Raw genomic sequence first — 18,394 nt, 5'->3', positions numbered from 1 at the left:
TAAGTCATACATGAAAGTAACCCCTTCTTCCTTTGGATTCCTGTATCATTTTATTTTAATGCCTCTTAAGCCATTCAATCACATTCTTTCCTATACTAAAGTTATTTGTACACTATCCTACATCTTACTAGACTGAGCATTTGATGGCAAAGCCTGTTCTTTTTTTAATTATTATTATTCCTAGAACACAGTAGGTGCTCAGTCTCTGTAGTAAGTGCTCAGCATTTGTTGAATGAATGAATGAATGTCTAGTACTATTGCATTCTGAGAATATTTAATGATCAGAGATACTGTGAGGGGCTTAGGTCCCTTGTGGGAAAGTAATTATGTGATGGGTAATATTTTTTGTTTTGTTAATTGAAAAATAAAACTTTTTTAGGTGTCAAATTGGTTTGCTAATGCAAGACGTCGGCTTAAGAATACCGTTCGACAGCCAGATTTAAGCTGGGCTTTACGAATAAAACTGTACAACAAGTATGTTCAAGGAAATGCTGAGCGACTTAGTGTAAGCAGCGATGATTCATGTTCTGAAGGTTTGTTAATATTTTTATTTTGCTTTCCCTCTATTAATAAGAAGTTCACCCCAAGTGCTGTTTTTTAAGGTTGACTCCACAAAATATGATGGTACTATAATGGTTCTTTTTTATTGCGTGAGGTAACTTCATTTTTCTATACAATTTTCATTACAATTCTATAAATGACCAACAGAATTATGGCTGCTTCCTCTTGTTTATAGATTTATCATGTGTCAGAATAACATTTTCTGTGAAATTTGTTAAAATTAAAATACCATAGGGAGAGATTACATAGATTCCTGCTTCCTCTCCCTAAAAATTAACCTGGGGTATCAAAGACAATTTAATATACTTTAAATTTTCTTTCTTTATGTATATATTTAATGATTAACTATAACAGGGAATAGTATATGTAAGTACTACCTACTGGTATTTTTCTCCCTTAGATGGAGAAAATCCTCCAAGAAACCACATAAATGAAGGGGGCTATAACAATCCAGTTCATCATCCTGTGATTAAAAGTGAAAGCTCAGTCATAAAAGCTGGAGTGAGGCCAGAGTCACAGGCCAGTGAGGACTACGTATCACCCCCCAAATACAAGAGCAGCTTATTGAATCGTTACCTTAACGACTCCTTGAGACATGTCATGGCCACGAATGCTGCCATGATGGGAAAGACAAGGCAAAGAAACCATTCGGGATCTTTTAGTTCCAATGAATTTGAGGAAGAATTGGTGTCTCCCTCATCATCAGAAACTGAAGGCAACTTTGTCTACCGTACAGGTAAGTCTGTGCTTTTCATGACACCTTGTTTAAAATAGAACTAAAACTGCAGCAAATTCAACAGGTATAATGGCATAATCTTTATTGCTTTTATAAGAGATTATTCACATATAGCTCATAATTTAATTTGAAAGCTTTTGTTTTGTTTTTAACTACCAGATGTACTTATTAGTAGATGATGGTCTACTTGGGTTTTTCACTCTTAGTAATAAAGATGAGAATTTCCATTCTTAATGCTCATTTTTAATCTCAATGATATACATTCTTGGAGGAGGAATGCCCTGAATTATAGCCAGCCATGCAAACACTTTGTGTTTCATCTTTTCTCTTAAATTCTTTGATTGCTAATAGTGATGGAAAATGAACACAAATTAGCATGGGTGCCAAGACTCATGTGAAGGAAAAGTGTAGATCTGGCTTAAATTGCTTTGGAAATTTTACTTTTATTCCTGGAAAGCACAAGTAGGACTGATAAATAGCTTTGAAATTTTTACTTTTATTCCAAAAATAATGAATTGATTTCTGCCTCCCCGGAACTTTCTGATGGAGTAGTGAGTTTGGTAAAAATCTCTATCTTCACTTCAGTTTCCAGAGAGTTTTGCTCGTAAAGAGTGTGTTTGAGCAAGTTGCTTTAGAACAAAGGATATGTGTGACCTACATCTGGTGCAGATAGAGTCCAGATCCTGAAAATGCCAACAAATGAGATTTAGAAATTTTAGAGTTGGAAATAACTTTAGAAAGCATCTAGTCCTGCCATGTTATATCATAGATAAGAAAACCCAGACCAAAAACACAAGTTAATAACTCTTCTCCGGATCAGTAGTACAGCTTAGCCTGTGTAAGGGGTAGGAGGAACATAACTACTACCAGACTATGATAACTCTTAATTATTACATATACTGCCACAATTCATTTATTGAGCAATTATGATATTCTAGGCCCTCTGCTAAACACTACACAAACGATACTGAGTGTAGTCCTTATAAGGAGCTTGATATGTGGGCAATAGGTCTTTATAAAAGAGTTAAATTTGGTCTGTTTAATATACCTTTCAGATTATTTAACTGGAAATCTTCAAGTGTCTACAAATGTGTGCAAGATATATTATCTGTGGGACACCTGGGTGGCTCAGCGGTTAAGTGTCTGCCTTCAGCTCAGGGCATGATCCTGGAGTCCCGGGATCAAGTTCCACATCGGGCTACCTGCAGGGAGCCTACTCCTCCCTCTGCTTGTGTCTCTGCCTCTCTCTCTGTGTGTCTCTCATGAATAAATAAAGAATCTTTTTTAAAAAGATATATTATCTGTAAGGATTCAGAGAAAATCTCAATACATTTTTAAAGACTTAACTTCACTTTCTGTTTGCATCTCCAACTTCAAGGTTGAAAACAACTCCAAATGCTCTGACATACAAAATTAGTCCTGTAAATAATAATTGGGTCTAGTAAGAAGTAAAAGATGAAATAAAAGACTATTTAGCTAATAAAAAAAATTTTTTTAATTACATACTAACATCTAACTAATGTGACCAGAGCAGAACTTGGAGATAATTCAGAGCTTCATGAATTTAATTTACAGAGATAGAAAGGGATAGGACGTCAAAACATGCAAGTACAGATAATTGACAAAAGAATAAAAATAAAATGAAAAGGTTAACATGGAAAGCTGAAAAATAAATTAAGAGTTGACTCTGAAAGCAATACTAAAAGAAACAGGTAAAACTTGGCACAGATTAAAGTTGGAGATGAGAAAGGAGATATAGCAATCAATATATAGTCATTAAAAATATTTTTTAAAATTGTGGTGTATTATGCACAGTTATTTGACAATATACTATATATAAATGTGCAGATGAAATGAATTGGTAATATCCACACAAAGTAAATTATAAAATTACAGTGAAAAAAGTTATAAATGATCACTAATTCAGGGAAAGTCAAGGATTTTAGTAAACCCTGTTCCCAAAACATATGATTTGATAGATTCGTTGGATTTTTTTCCCCAAACTTTGAAGAAATCATTAATTCTCATCCTATATGCATTTTTTCTGGAACATATAAAAATATGGGAAGTATGTCAGTTTTTAAAAATGTAAATGTTATCCTAATCCAAAGCCAGATTAGAATAGCATAAAAATCAACATTTTTATTTATAATAGTGATAGTGACTTTAAAGCAACATGAGAAATATTGATAGCATAAGGTTAAGTGGAAAACAATTTAAAATTGTGGAAACATTGAATGCAGTTATGACAGTACAAATATATATATAGACAAAAACAAGGAAGATTTTTGGAAACAAGATTAATTTTGATAAGGTGGAATAATTGAAGATCTATTATTTTGTGAAATTTCTTATAAATTTCTTTATGTTACCCAGTAGAAACGAATTTGAAATTTACACATTGTGATGAATCTTCTGAAAATGCATGCTCTTTTCAAAGGTGATAAAATAGAAAACCAAGGAGGGAAACTTGCCTGTATAGTTGATACTTCTCGAAATTAAGTATCTTGGCCATTTATTTTTATTAAAATATCCAATGGCCTGTTCATCTGCCAAGTTCTATTTTTAAATAAAAGCCTATTTTTTAGTTATGCAAACAGTGAGAAAGCAACCTAGACATGTAAACTTCTGGTTTTGCATGCATGGATATGAACTTTAAAAAGAACGAAATAAATTTTTTGGTTTTGTGGATAGAGAGTTGAAAAAGATTGGTGGTCTAAGACTGGTCTGCTAAATCTCAGCCTGAAATAATAAATGGCTGTCTTCTGGGGGAACCGAGCGACAACGTTGCTGCAGTTGTAGCTGGGTTACCACTCAAGCATAAATAGTGGAACAGGGGATTTCAATAAATACTTTCTGAGCAACTGCTATGGTTTTCTCTGGCATACAGGCTTATTCTGAATTCCTTCAATTCCTTCTGGTTATATCTTTCTTTCTTTGCCTAAAAAGAAATCCTCTCAATCTGCTATTAAATACCACTCCCCTCCTCCACCCCAGTTTTATAGTAGTGCAAAGATTTTTTTCTTTTTTTAAAGATTTTTAAAAAAATTTATTCATGAGACACACACACACAGAGGCAGAGACATAGGCAGAGGGAGAAGCAGACTCCCTGTGGGGAGCATGATACAGGACTCGATCCCAGGACCCTGGGATCATACCCTGAGCCAGAGGCAGACACTCAATCACTGAGCCACCCAGGTGTCCCTAGTGCAAAGATTTCATCTTTTAAATTCTTCTTCAAGACTAGATCACCTTTAAACATAGTATATTAATTTATCTATGCTAAAAAAGAATTGTATCCATTTCCCCACCCATTTTTAGTATCTTATGATTTATTCCATTGATGATAATTGAATAAAAAAAAGCCAAATGAAAGAGTTGGTGTGTGGAAAGATAATGTATCACTGAGTTTCATTTCACCTGTTCTTGTTAAATTCTAGGGGGGTGAAGCCTGCTAGCTTATAAAGTAGTAATCCTAATTAAAACATATAGGTGGATAGAAGTCTTTTCTATGTCAGTGTGTATTAATCAGATTAGCTTCCTCTCCACTTGACTGACAACATCAAAGTAGATGCAAACATGTTTTTGTTGATTTTATGTAGACATTAAACTTTTTTTTGTAATCTACAGTCTCCCCATCATGCAGGGGATAAAAAAGATTTTTTCCCCCAGGGGACAAAATAGGCTTTCAATAAGTATCGGCTAAAACATTCCTTTCTGACAGCAGAAATTATAACATTAGAATTGATTAGGGGCCCCTGGGTGGCTCAGTCGTTGAGCGTCTGCCTTTGGCTCAGCTCATGATCCTGGGGTCCTGGGATATAGTCCTACATCAGGCTCCCTTTGGGGAGCCTGCTTCTTTCTCTGCCTATGTCTCTGCCTCTTTCTGTGTGTCTTTCATGAATAAATAAATAAAATCTTTAAACAAGAATTGACTAGAATTATTAAGGCTATTGCTTCTAAATACAGCTAAATAATACTTGAGAAAACTTAGTCACTCAGTGTTGTCTATGCCTAAATTAAAATTACAATACTGTTCATCATACTGTTCATCATGTTAGGTTAATGGATGACAATTTTCAGATATGTGATGGAGTGAATCCCCATGACAAACTGACCTCGAGCCCTCTAGTCCCTCAGTGAGTCTGCTCTCTGAGGTATCAGGATAAAGACTAGCTTTAATATCCACCTCCATTTCTATTGAATCAGTACTGATATTATCCTGATGGGACCATCCATGAAGGAGCTATGTGCCATCTGTGCCACCTTACAGTGAGTCCTCACTGGAGCCTTTCCTAACTTGCATTGCAGTTTGATTTATCCTCAAAAACCTAACAAATTTCCTTCTTTACTGAAGGAGAAAGGAGAGGTTTCTAGGAAGTCTATTGACAAGGGGAAAAATCAGGCAAGTCTTGAAGTAAAACGGGTAGACTTCTTCCCCTTCTTTTGCTTGGCTTGAGAACAAATCCCTGTTATGTTCTTTCTTTTTGCAGCTCACAAATGATCAACTTATAAATGGCTAGTACATTTGAATGCTTATTCTCTGAGCCCCACTGCTCTGCTAGTATATAATTCATAAATTTAACCAGCTCCCACAGGCTGAATGTTTAAACTTCATCGTGTTAAACTGTCTAAAATCCCTCTTAATTAGACACATGTGGTGTGGCAAAAACATATAGGCCGATAGAACTCTTTTCCTATGGTAGTGTGAATTAATTAGATTAGCTTCCCCTCCACTTGACTGAGGTGAATATCCCTGAAGAAATGGAGATTTTGATTGAGAGAAAAAAAAGAAGTCATTTATTTGCTACATGGAATTTTTTGGAAGGTAGAGGCCATTTGGATGGCCTGCCACAGTTGGAGCAAAATGACAGAACTAAGGATTTTGGTTACTAGGGAAAGAGGAAATAGGAAGTAGAAAATAAGTCTGGGAGGATGCCAGAGGCTAAATGCCATTTTCAAACATTTCCTCTCAGCTAATGATGTTCTTTTTTCTCTCTTCCTACATACACAAGTACTTTAGAATGTAAAGGGCATTATCAGTGGTAGAAACCCAGGTATGCTCAGGAGTTCAGTAAAACCACTGGATTAGGGATGCCTGGGTGGCTCTGCAGTTGAGCATCTGCCTTTGGCTCAGAACCTGATCCCAGAGTCCAGGGGCAGTCTCACATTAGGCTCCCTGTGGGGAACCTACTTCTGTCTCTGCCTCTCTCTGTGTGTCTCATGAATAAATAAATAAAATCTTAAAAAACAAAAAACAAAACAAAACATTGAATTAGCTTGGGATTTAACCTTAACTTTATACAGCATGGCTTCTTTGAAGAAGTGCACTCCCAGTTCGGAAAGCTGACTTCACAGGTACGTTTCTGAGATACAGTTCTCTCATATATGAGGTGCTCTTTTCATGCATTCATTCCATGTACAAAAATATTAAGAGCCACTCTACACAGGCCCTATCCTAGGCTCACTGGAGCCCTGTGCTTTGTGCTAGGCTGCTCAACAAAGAAACCATAGTTACATGAAGCAGAAGAAAGATTTAAAGGGCTGTTTTGGCAGATCTTTTTCAACAGTGAATAATCACTACTAATTTATATGTTTCATCAATTTTAGGTTTTGTATTTGTGAGTAGCTTAAAGAAAGCTTCATGGTAGTCAAGAGAAGGCTTTGTCAAGAGCCAGCTGTTAAAATAGTATGTTTCTGTGTACATAGTAGTTTCTCTATGGGATTTGTTGACTAGTAAGTCTGCTTTGGATACTTTTATCTTCTTTTATTTCCCTTTTTGTGCCTGTCACTTCCTTATTTTTAGTGAAAGAGCTAAGCTTTGCCCTTTTGGATTATTCCAGACATTCTTTTCCTGGCATGCAAATGACTGCTCATGTACTTCAGCGGAGAATAATAAAACCCTCTATCACCAGCCCAGTTAGTGACATTTAAAGGATACTTGAAAGGTTATCCAATTTCTTGTCTTGTATCCTTACTACAATAATACTTCGCCTATCAAACACCATCTGGGAATGAGGTATTCCATCATAAGTGAAATCTCCAAATAGAAATTTAAGTACTGATTTTAAAAATATAGAATTGTCTGTTCTCCTGAGATGATAATATTAAACACAGCATGTGGGGTGTGCTTCAATATCCTTTCTTCTCTAAACTACCTCCTCCTATTGCTTTTTATATATTCCACCCTTTCAAATCAGTAGTTTCAGAATTAACCACAATCCTAAACTTGCCCCTGATATCTTTGAATAAAGAATGATGTCTTTCTCATAGCCATTTGAAAAGGGTTCTTTCCTAATTACTTATTCCAAAGCAGTAATCTTATAAATGATATCTACAGAAGTTCTGACTTTTGGGTAGGCGTGAGGTTACTCCAGAATCATTCAAACTTAAGCATGATATTCTAAACACCATAGATTTGTAAATGTTTATCAGTGATTATGAAAGCCAAATACATCATATGGAGTATTTAACAGTAGCTTGCTTTTTAAAATTAAATTTCCTTTATGAATTCACTTGCAAAATTTATTTATTTATTTATTTTAATTTATTTATGATAGTCATACAGAGAGAGAGAGAGAGAGAGGCAGAGACACAGGCAGAGGGAGAAGCAGGCTCCATGCACTAGGAGCCTGACGTGGGATTCAATCCCCGGTCTCCAGGATCATGCCCTGGGCCAAAGGCAGGCGCCAAACCGCTGCGCCACCCAGGGATCCCCACTTGCAAAATTTAAATGAAATTGCAAAAGTGTTCCATCTACTGTTAAAAACTGAGAGAGTAATGGCAAACAAAAATTTAAAAAAAAAGAATAACTATTGGCATGAGCAGTTTTCTGATTTCTGCAGGGGTAACTTTTCCTTCACTTTTCTTTGTTCTTTGGTATTACATGAGAGTCTGAAAAACCGTAAATGTAAATACTGAGACCTAAAGCCCCTATACCATATGGCTTGCAAACAAATCGGAAGTCTATGGCAGTTTGGTTTAGAAAATATACACATTTTTTAGAACTATGTTTAGTCCTAATGTTTTCTGTCCTTTTACATTGTTAAAAATGTACGTTTTACATTCCTTTTACATTTTACAATGTAACAAATATTACATTTCTTCCATCCGATACCTAAGTATGATAGCAACACTAATACACATTTGTGGGAACATTTTACAGTGTAACAAATATTACATTTCTTCTATCCGATACCTAAGTATGATAGCAACACTAATACACATTTGTAGGAAGGTTAGACACACTGTTTTTCTGAAAGACAGCGGTATTCTGTCTCTCTTTTGTGCTGATACTCACTGCCTTATGTGTATTAAAAGTTCTCTGGGGTCCTGAAGTGGTGTTTTATACATTTTATAGCCCCCTTAGCACTTCATACAGTGTCTTTCCCATATTTGCCCCATAACTGTTTCTTAAATGAGTTAGTGTTTTAATGATCTGGTCTGTTTGCCTTCCAAACTATAAAGGACATTTTAATGTACACATACATATGTTGATCTGTGTCCCTGAACATGATAAGAGAAAAAAAAATGATCTTGAATAAGTTTAAACAGCTTTTTAAAAAAGAGGCAATTGTGAAAAAAGTTAAAGCCAGAGGAAAATGCTAAACAAAATGTAGCTGAAAACCTCGAGAGGTTTAAGAGATTCAACATAGTAATTTAGAAGTATAAAATGAAACTAACCCAATTTTCAAGTAAAAAAGTGACTTTCTGGAAAATATGATGAAAAATGGAAAAGACTAGCTAATTTTTAGAAATCCACTAAAGAATGAAAAGTGTAACAGGTAGACAAAAAACAAGTATTTGTTGTGTATCTCTATCTAGCACATAGCCTTGTTAAGATCTGAGAAACCAAGATTTAGATCCACTGATTTAAACTCTTCGCTACATCTCTCAGGATTGATATGACAGCTTTGACTTTTTAAGAATGACTACTTTTAATCCGGTAACAATTGAAGAAAATCTATGCAAAAATTTTACATTTTCTTTTTCCTCCATTTACTGGAGTAAAGATCCCATACATTTTACGTATTTTCCTATTAAAAACAAGTTTACCAACCGGAAATTTTGATTTTTCTAGCTTGCCATTACTTTCCTAATGTCATTCAGTCAGTTATCATCAATTGTCTGCAACTGTCTTCACTTCAAACTTGCTGGAGTGGTCAGTCACATCCTGGTGCTGTTTCATAGAAGTGCTTGTTCATGTCACTATATTTAAGACCGTGTCAGTATTTCCATTAAGAGACTTTTTTTTTTTCATTCCCTAGGGCTTCTAAATAAGTCATAAAAATTCAAGCCCAACTCAAAGCTGGCATAAAAGGGCCTTTTTTTTCTTCTCTTATGTATAAGGAACATAAGTGCATAACTCCCACTAATTCTAAATTTGGTTAGGTTTGTAAACTCTACACACTGAAGAAGAGACCAAATAAGATCCATTGACACTTCTCCAGTCTGGGACTAAAAAGGATGTCAAAAAGTTTTTACTGTCTGTGAAAATAACAAGACATTCTATTTAATGAATATGGAAGTAGTTTCTTTTCTTTCTTTCTTTTTTGGTTAACTGCAGTTAGTTTTTCCCTTCTACCTCCCTACTTTGTTTCTAAAATTAAACAGGTATTTTTCTATGTCAAAATGTGTCTTGTTGATGTAACAGAATTTTTACTCAGAATAAATATGTGTTTTCTTCCAGACCAAAATTTTGGTACTTTTAAATTTTGGAAACTCCTGTTCTTGTTTTCTATTAGAAATTATATCATTATATCATGATTTATTATATCATTTGAGGAAGCAACAAAGTAACAATTTTGTTCACTCACAAAAGAAATGGTTCTTTTACAAAATTTGAATTTTTCTCTTAGTTTTCAGTTTAGGTCAAGGATGGCCATTTAAAATACAACTGCATAATGCCCCTTTTCTCCTTTTCTTCTTTAACAACTTTGTTACCCAATTTCTCTCATTTTCACTGTACTAAAGAAGGAAATAGTCAAGGATTTTTATAAATCCAAGAGTGAACTTTAATGGCTCCTCTAGTTCAATTCTTGAATTTGCAGGTTAGAAAATTGTTTTAGGCTCTATTCTAGGCATTGAAATTGTTAGTGTTTTTGGATGAGTTGCTTAGTTGTTTGGAGATATGAACCAGATCCTTGGTACAATAAGTCTGATTGTTTTGGGCAATTTCAGGTACTTAATTGACTTTTACTTTTTTTTTATTTTTTATTTTTTAATTTTTATTTATTTATGATAGTCACAGAGAGAGAGAGAGAGAGAGAGAGAGAGAGAGGCAGAGACATAGGCAGAGGGAGAAGCAGGCTCCATGCACCGGGAGCCCGATGTGGGATTCGATCCCGGGTCTCCAGGATCGCGCCTTGGGCCAAAGGCAGGCGCCGAACCACTGCGCCACCCAGGGATCCCCGACTTTTACTTTTAAATAAAAGTAAATACGTAAGTCATTTTTTGTTGAACTTTTGAGAACTTAAGCAGGGTATATGTTCATTTAAAAAACGTTCTCTATTTTAATGGCTGCAGTGGAAAGATCTTTACATATGTTTATGGACTGCAGGTTGTAATAGGCATTGTTACCTAGGGGTCATCCTTTGGTTACTAAGGGAAATACGAATAGTTTGCAGAAAACGCCTGAAACTTACTACTGCTGGTTTGTGTGTGTGTGTGTGTCTGCATGTGTGTGTAGTCATAGTGGTGAAAGAAATTGGATGTAGTTAGGAAAACAAAGTGGGTTTTCAAAATGACCAGTGGTATCTTCCCTCTGCCTTGTGTGGACACTGGAGACCTTGAATCCTTACCTGTTAGTGGCCAGAAAAAAACTTGAATGATAATAACAACCCAAATTGAAAATGGTTTGGGGAACATAGACTAGACTCAGGTTTAAGCACAACATTGCTCATCTATTTCCAACAATTTTAGATCTTTCCAGTCTGAAAAGCAAGCTATGAAAATACTCACAGATTTGGACAACCCTGAAGTGATGGCACTGTGGCCAGGATGCTCTCAAGTGCATGTTGTGTCTCTCTTGCCATCCTGAACTTCAGAGAGGATTAAAAACAGTTTCTTGCCTACCTGCTTCAGTGCTTTAGAGCATCTTTGATACAGTGACCAAGATGAACATCTTTGACAGAAAGAATGTATTCCCTTTTTGGTGCCATTATACACTACACACACACACACACACACACACACACACACAGTACACAAAAGCAATTTTGCCTTTGATCAAGTGTCATTAAATAAAAAGAACAAAAAAAAGTTTTCAGTGGTGATTTTGAGAGAAATATTTTGGTGATATAAAAACAGAAAACAACACAAATGAAAATGAAACCTTTTCAAGTGCTAAAAGGTAGTCAGAGACAATCATTCATGAAGTGAGATTTCCAAGAAACAGTTTGCTTCTTTTAAATTTTCACATAGTTGATTGTGTATTTAAAATTTAGAACTGATAGTCCCTTCGATCAAGCCAGGTTCAGGTTATGGTGGACAAAGCTCTTAGTATGGCAGAGACATTTCAAGTAAGAATGCCCTGTTCTGCCAAGACTGTCATTATGACACTAAAATGTAGCCTTTTGCTAAGGGCCAGAATTCAGTCTCTCCTTCCAGTTTCTACACTGATTTAGACAACAGATGCATAAAAGGCAACGTGGTATTCAGGATCATTTGTCACATGGCTTCAGGGCAAGAGGATGGCTATCTGGCAAGAGGGGGAATTCCTTAAATGTTACTGGGTCTTACATTTCTAAATGTAAAATCCCTGGCCAGAAGTTATTTGGTGCCAAGTGCCTTTGGTGTGATGTCTTCGCCTGAGCACAAAGCTAGATGGTTATAATATTGTGGCTGCTTGAGAACCCACATAGCTTTTGCTAGTTTGCAACTGAGGTTGACTGCCATTGTTTTGCATTTTCTTTTATCATTGTCTTGACTTCATTTTATCTCTCTTGGTGTTCCCCCCCACTCCTCAATTCTTTCTGAGCTGCTAAATCTATCCAGTTGGATCAAGGAATTTTTTCACAACCTTGTCAGTAGTGCAGTTGGTCTTGTCTTAGTTTTTATTGTGTCTCCTGGGTTCCTTTACTTTAGACCTTTCCAGAAATATGGCACCAGTTCAGATTTACTCATAACCCATGGGGCCTCTGGTTTATCTAACCTGTGTTCTTTTTTCCTTCAGGAGGTTTTTTATTTATATTTTTTTCTTAAAATGTGCTTTAAAAAGTACAAACATAAATCATCTGGAATAGTAATTTTCAACTATCTTGAAAGGTGTTTGAGGACTATTTCATGGTTACTATGATTGAAGCAGTAAAATTTAGTTTATAGTTACAATAACTTTCCTCTCATTAGGAAAATATAAAAAATCTCAACGTTATGATTTCATGACATATTACCAACCCCTAAATACCATTCCTAATTCCCACCCTCTGACATACACACTCAGTGAAATCTAATAGGAAGCTCAGAACAAAAAGACAAAGGCAAATGATCTATGTTCTATTTGATCTCATCCTGTCTCTCAGGTACTTTAACTAAAATTACAGTGTAAATGAGTAGGGACTCTGGAAACAATACAAGTTTAATCTGTATTTTGACTATAGTTAAATTCCTACTGTTTCATATGTGGTTTGAAAAATGACTTTATTGGGTTCGAATTTTCTCTGTAGTAAGCCTCCATACCTGACCTGAAAATTAGCCACTTGTAGATTAGGCCACAGGAAGTTATAATGTGGAAAGAGCAGAAACCATTTGCCTTTGAAACCAGGAGCTCCATATTCAGCTGAACTGCCAGCAGCTAGGTATGTGTTCCCAGGCAAGTCCTTTTATTAACCAGGGCCTTGGTTACTTCACTTGTAAAATGGGGATGCATAAGTATTTTATACCTTTGAAAATCTGAGATTCTGCAAAAAAGTAGAGGGAGAAAAAGAAGGCTACAGTTGACAAAGTCATAGTTAAGTGCATACCATTTTATCACTACCAGTTTGGACTCTGAGCTCAGGAACATTTCAAAGGGGCTTCAGGGAGCTTGGCCACAGGAGCCCCCATGGTGGTAGGAAAGGACCTTGCCCAGGGAGGGTTTTGTACCTTAAGGGTAAGTTAGGATGCCAAGAGTGGAGAGGGTTTATGATTAAATATGTCAGTGTGTTCTTTATGTCTTGTGTCATTTTTAGGTAGACCTATCCCAAGAAAACATAAAAACAAACTTTTATTATTTTAATTGTACATTTATATACTTATAATCTACCTAAATTTTTTTTGTAAATTATATGAAGTAGTGATCTCACTTCTGTTTTTTCCTCAACACCATTTGTCCCAACACAACTTACTGAGTACTTCCACATTTCCTTACATATTTGAAATGCTACCTTTATTATACCTTACCTTCCTTTTTATGTGTCTATTTATAGACTCTAATGTATTCCACCAAACTTTTAAAATACTTCTACATCAGTAGCACACTGTTTTTGTGACTGGAGCCTTATTGTGCATTTTGACATATGGCAGGGAATGTCTACTGTCAGTGTTTTCAAAATACTCTCATCAAGGCACTTAAGATTTGCTTTTCCAGTTGAACTTTGGATAAGATTGACAAGTTTCATTTAAAAAATTTCATTGGAAATTCATCTGGGATTGCATTGAATTTATATAGTAATTTGGGGAATATCTCTATCCTTATTATATCGTCTTTCCACTCAGTCTTTCCATTTATGCTGATTATTTTTCAGGATATTCAATAAATTTTTATAGTTTTCTTTACATAAGGTTTACATACTTCTCATTAAATTATTAGATGTTTTATTTTTTCATTTTTATTTTTTCCATTGTGGATGAATTCCAATCTATTACATATTATCATATTTATCACTGATATATAGGAAATCTGTTGAGGTTTGTGTATTTTTCTTATACCATCTTATATTTTCTTTTACCTGATTGTCAGAGGATGAATAAACATCCAACTTTCAAATAGTAACAGCTTTATGTATTTATTCTGCTCTTTTCTCTCTTGCCCTTGTTCCCTCCCTCCAGTTATTACATTCCATTGACCAAATTTTCCAAAACAATGTTGGATAATAGTAGTGATGGCAGGCATCAAAGGGAATTTTTCTTATATTTTACTGTTAAGTATAATGTTTGCAGAAAATTTCTGATGTCATCACTTTGTCAAGGTAAGGGATTCTCTTTCCATTCCTAGATTATTTAATAAGAGATTCTCTCCACTCCCAAAATGTACACATAACTAAATAGGTTATTATAATGATCAGATGCTAATTCCACAATTTTTAATACCATTTGACTGTCCTCTTTTAATCTGTTTGTGTAGAGTAAGTTTCTTAGGGTTTAACTCCCTTGAATTCTTTTTCTTTTTTTTAGATTTTATTTATTTATTCCTGAGAGACAGAGAGAGGCAGAGACACAGGCAGAGGGAGAAGCAGGCTCCATGCAGGGAACCCGATGTGGGACTTGAAACTGGGACTCCAGAATGACACCCTAGGCCGACGGCAGTGCTAAACCGCTGAGCCACCAGGGCTGCCCTTATTTAATTATTTTATATCAAAATTCTCAAGTGAGCTTTATCTATAATTTTCTTTTGTTCTAACACTCTCCTTGCACAATTTTGATATTAGAGGTATATACCAGGCTTGTGGAATGAGCTAGAAAATACTTCATCTTTTCCTACTCTGGAAAAGTTTAAAAAACGTAAGGATTAGTTTTCTGCATATATTGAGGATTGGAAAGAGTTCATCTATGAAATCATCTTGGCCTGGGATCCCTTGGTTCTCTACTTTCTCTCACATGCTCTTCATCTTTCCCTCCATACCATGAACAATAATCTCTCCTTTACCTTCCAGATCACTCATTTGGTCGTCAGCTTTGCCCCATCCATTCTATTGGTCGGCCTTTCTACTTCTTTTAATTTTGGTGTCTTGTTTTTTATTTTCTAAGAACATCATTTTTTTTCTTAGCACTCCTTTTTCATAGCAGTCATAACCCCTGTAGAGATCAGAAGTTATCTGAATCTCTACTCTGCATCTCTTAATGGCCTTTAAGCCTTTGCTAGGAGTCGCCTTTGTACAGGTCCCCTAACTTGTTTAAAGAACATTTGTAGAAACTGTGTCCTGGATTCAGGTAATCTAGAGGTGCTCTACAGACTCAGCAAGGAAAAGCATGGGCTAGCTCTTCTGATGTCTGTTCTGTAACTGGTAACTTTCATGATTCTTCCCATGGCCCACTTTGTTCTCTATAAATTCCTGGCTTGGAGTGTCTTCTGTGCCCTGTTGGGAAAATCAGCTCACACTCTACCACACTCTGCCACTTGTTTTGAGTTGTAGTTCTCTGTTTAGATTTCCTCATCAATTTAGTGCCTTCTGCATTTCATCTTTTGTGAATTTCTCAATTTTTCTGATTTGATGGTGGTGCCATTTATTGTTTTCAAGCATTGCTAGGCACTTGTTTTTAAATTTACATCCCATAATTTTAATGGGATTTTGAGAGACATAAGTAAAGCTTCTTCAGTGTACCATCTTAAAGGGAACTCTGTAATAAAGACTGTTGTCAGTAAATGTTTTTCTCAAAGATGTTTGTTGCTGATAGTTTTTAGTGGGAATTTACACACATTCAGAATTATGTATAGATTTTGAATATCAAAGGAATAATAAATAAAAAGTAATTTCATACAGAATGGAACATGGGAACTCCTGGAAAAATCTTGCTGGGTTTCATGTACATAAACATGACACATTATGATGATAAGACTTTCCAAACTTCAGTGCTTGAAATAAAAAGGTAAATATAATTTAAATAAAAAATACTTGTAATTATGACATGATATAGTAGTAGTTGGCAGTCATAGACCTAATAAATGCTACACTTTTGAAATGTGATTTTTTTGAAATGTGATAGTATCCATTTCAAATCTGAATGGATACTATTTTACCCTATAGTTGAGCATGTGGCAGGACTTGCTAGAACTAACTTTTCTTTTCACCCTTCCAGTGGAAAACTTAAGGTCTTTGTGAGTGAGTACTGTTGGGAATTTTTAAGTAAAAAAAAAGTGGCTAAGAATTCCATTCCTTTTCCCCAATCATTCCGTCAAGCAAATCGATTAATGGAGCATTGAATAATCATATACTTCAGATTGTTAGGGTTTTTTTTTTTTTTACTCTTTTGTACTTGGATTACTTAATAATTTTTAGCTATTGCTATAAATATAGCTGATTAAAGTTATATATCAAAGTAAAGAGATGCCATGGGAGAGAAAGTGTTATCATATTTCAAAAATATCATATTAAAGAGTTGCATATTAAAATTTACATATTTGATTTATTTAGAAAATGTCAGAATATCTTGACTTTCTCTAATTTCTTTCTTTTCCTTTCTTCCTTCCTTCCCTACCTTCCCTTACCTTCCCCTCCTCCTTCAATCCCCTTTTCCAGTCTCTCTCTCTCTCTTTTTATTAAAGAGTAAAATGCATGATCTTTATTTAGGGCTCTGCTATCCAGATTCTTCCTCAGTTTGTTCGACTGTGGCTAAGCTGACTGAATATTACACCACAGTCTCATGTCTCTGGGCAGTGGTAGACTGACCACAGAATACTTTTCTATGAGTTTTCTTTCTTCCCTCAGGGATATGCTTGATTGTCCAGCTGTCAACATGTGGAGACTGTGCTATTTATACAGTAATTAATTTAAAATAGGCCACTGTTCCTAATGTCTTTCCTAGAGTAGCACCCTCTTTTATTTGGACCTAACATTTCCAGAGTCTTTTGCTTGTGATGACTTTATTGTCATGATGTTAGGCAATACCTGCTCTATGAGGTGGGTCTTTCTCTGGATTATATAGCAAATGCTTTGGTATATCCTTTGAAGCACTAGAATCATTTCGATGAGGTCAAGGGCTTTACATATTATCACTGGTTGATATGCTGTTGGGCAAAAAGAATAAACAGTAAATATCAGAGCTAATTTTTAGCCGGACATTGCAGCAAATCCCTTCACGAGGGTTTTTTTTTTTTTTTTTTCCTGGAATATAGGGATTTGAAGGGCTTTCTTTTCCAACAAACCTGCATACCCTCTGTGGGGGATGCTAATGGGCAGCAGTATATCCAAGCACTTATTCTAAGAAAATATTAAATGAAGGCTTTGAAACGAAGAAGAAGAAAGAAATGCTGGAAAGCCAGCTTGAGATCATGGAACATACATTGCTAGGAACAGACAGCTCATATGCCACAGACAAAAAAGGAGTATTTTTTTTAATACTTAACCATGACGGATTTGAAAGGGACAACTGTGGTTATAAAGTGCAGAATAGTTGTTACTCCTATGTATTGGCTTTATATCGGTACATAACAAATTACCACCAACAGCAACTTAATACCATTTATTACCTCTGAGTTTTATAAGCCAGAAGTCTGGCATTCATGACTGGATTCTCTACTCATAGTCTCACTACGTTGACATCAAGGTGTCAGTCACACTGGGCTCTTATCTGGGGGCGCTGGGAAAGATCACACTCATAAGTTTGTCTAAACTATTGCCATAAGTAATTTCCTTGTGATTGTAAGACTGAGGACCCCACTTCTTTGCCTCTCAGCTTACAAAAGCTGCCCGATCCCCTCACTGGTCGTCTGCATTTTCAAACCAGCAACAGCACATTGCTCCCCTCTGACACTTGAATCTCTCTGTCCTGTATCCCCCACAGAATAAAGCTCTGAGTATAAGGGCATGTGTGATTAAATTGCACCCACTCAGATAATCCAGGATAATCTGCACAGTTTAGGGTCAGCTAATTGGTAATCTTAATTACCTCTGCAGTGCCACTTTTAATATGGAACATAACAGATTCACAGATGTGACACTGGGGAAAAAGTCACAGGGGCAAAATATTGCCTATCCCAGAAGAGATCACTTAGGGGGATTTAAGTAAGGTTTTGCCCATTCAATCTCAAAAGTTTAGACAATAAGCATTATAATTAGTGTGATCTTTTAATTATAAAGTATGCAAAGTATACTGCTTTGCTATGGATAGGCTTTGTGAAATCAAATCTTGTCTAAATAAATTAGTTGACATTTACATAATTAGTTACATGTGAGTACAAAA

At 35.6% G+C, this 18,394-nt stretch overlaps 1 protein-coding gene across 4 annotated transcripts in view; it reads left to right on the top strand.

Annotated features, from left to right (window-relative positions):
- The window catches only part of MKX (mohawk homeobox), a 68,065-nt gene that overhangs the window by 11,508 nt on the left and 38,163 nt on the right, over positions 1–18,394 (top strand). For all 4 annotated transcript variants that reach the window (XM_026000853.2, XM_026000855.2, XM_072749254.1 and 1 more), the window contains 2 exons: positions 380–533; positions 962–1,297. In XM_026000853.2, coding sequence (XP_025856638.1) covers positions 380–533; positions 962–1,297 — 490 coding nt within the window. The remainder of the gene's footprint in view (positions 1–379; positions 534–961; positions 1,298–18,394) is intronic.

Source organism: Vulpes vulpes, chromosome 2 (assembly GCF_048418805.1).
Source record: "Vulpes vulpes isolate BD-2025 chromosome 2, VulVul3, whole genome shotgun sequence".
NCBI classification, from domain to species: Eukaryota; Metazoa; Chordata; class Mammalia; order Carnivora; family Canidae; genus Vulpes; species Vulpes vulpes.
Note: the sequence above shows the minus strand (reverse complement) of the source record. Positions and strands in the feature narration are given on the sequence as shown.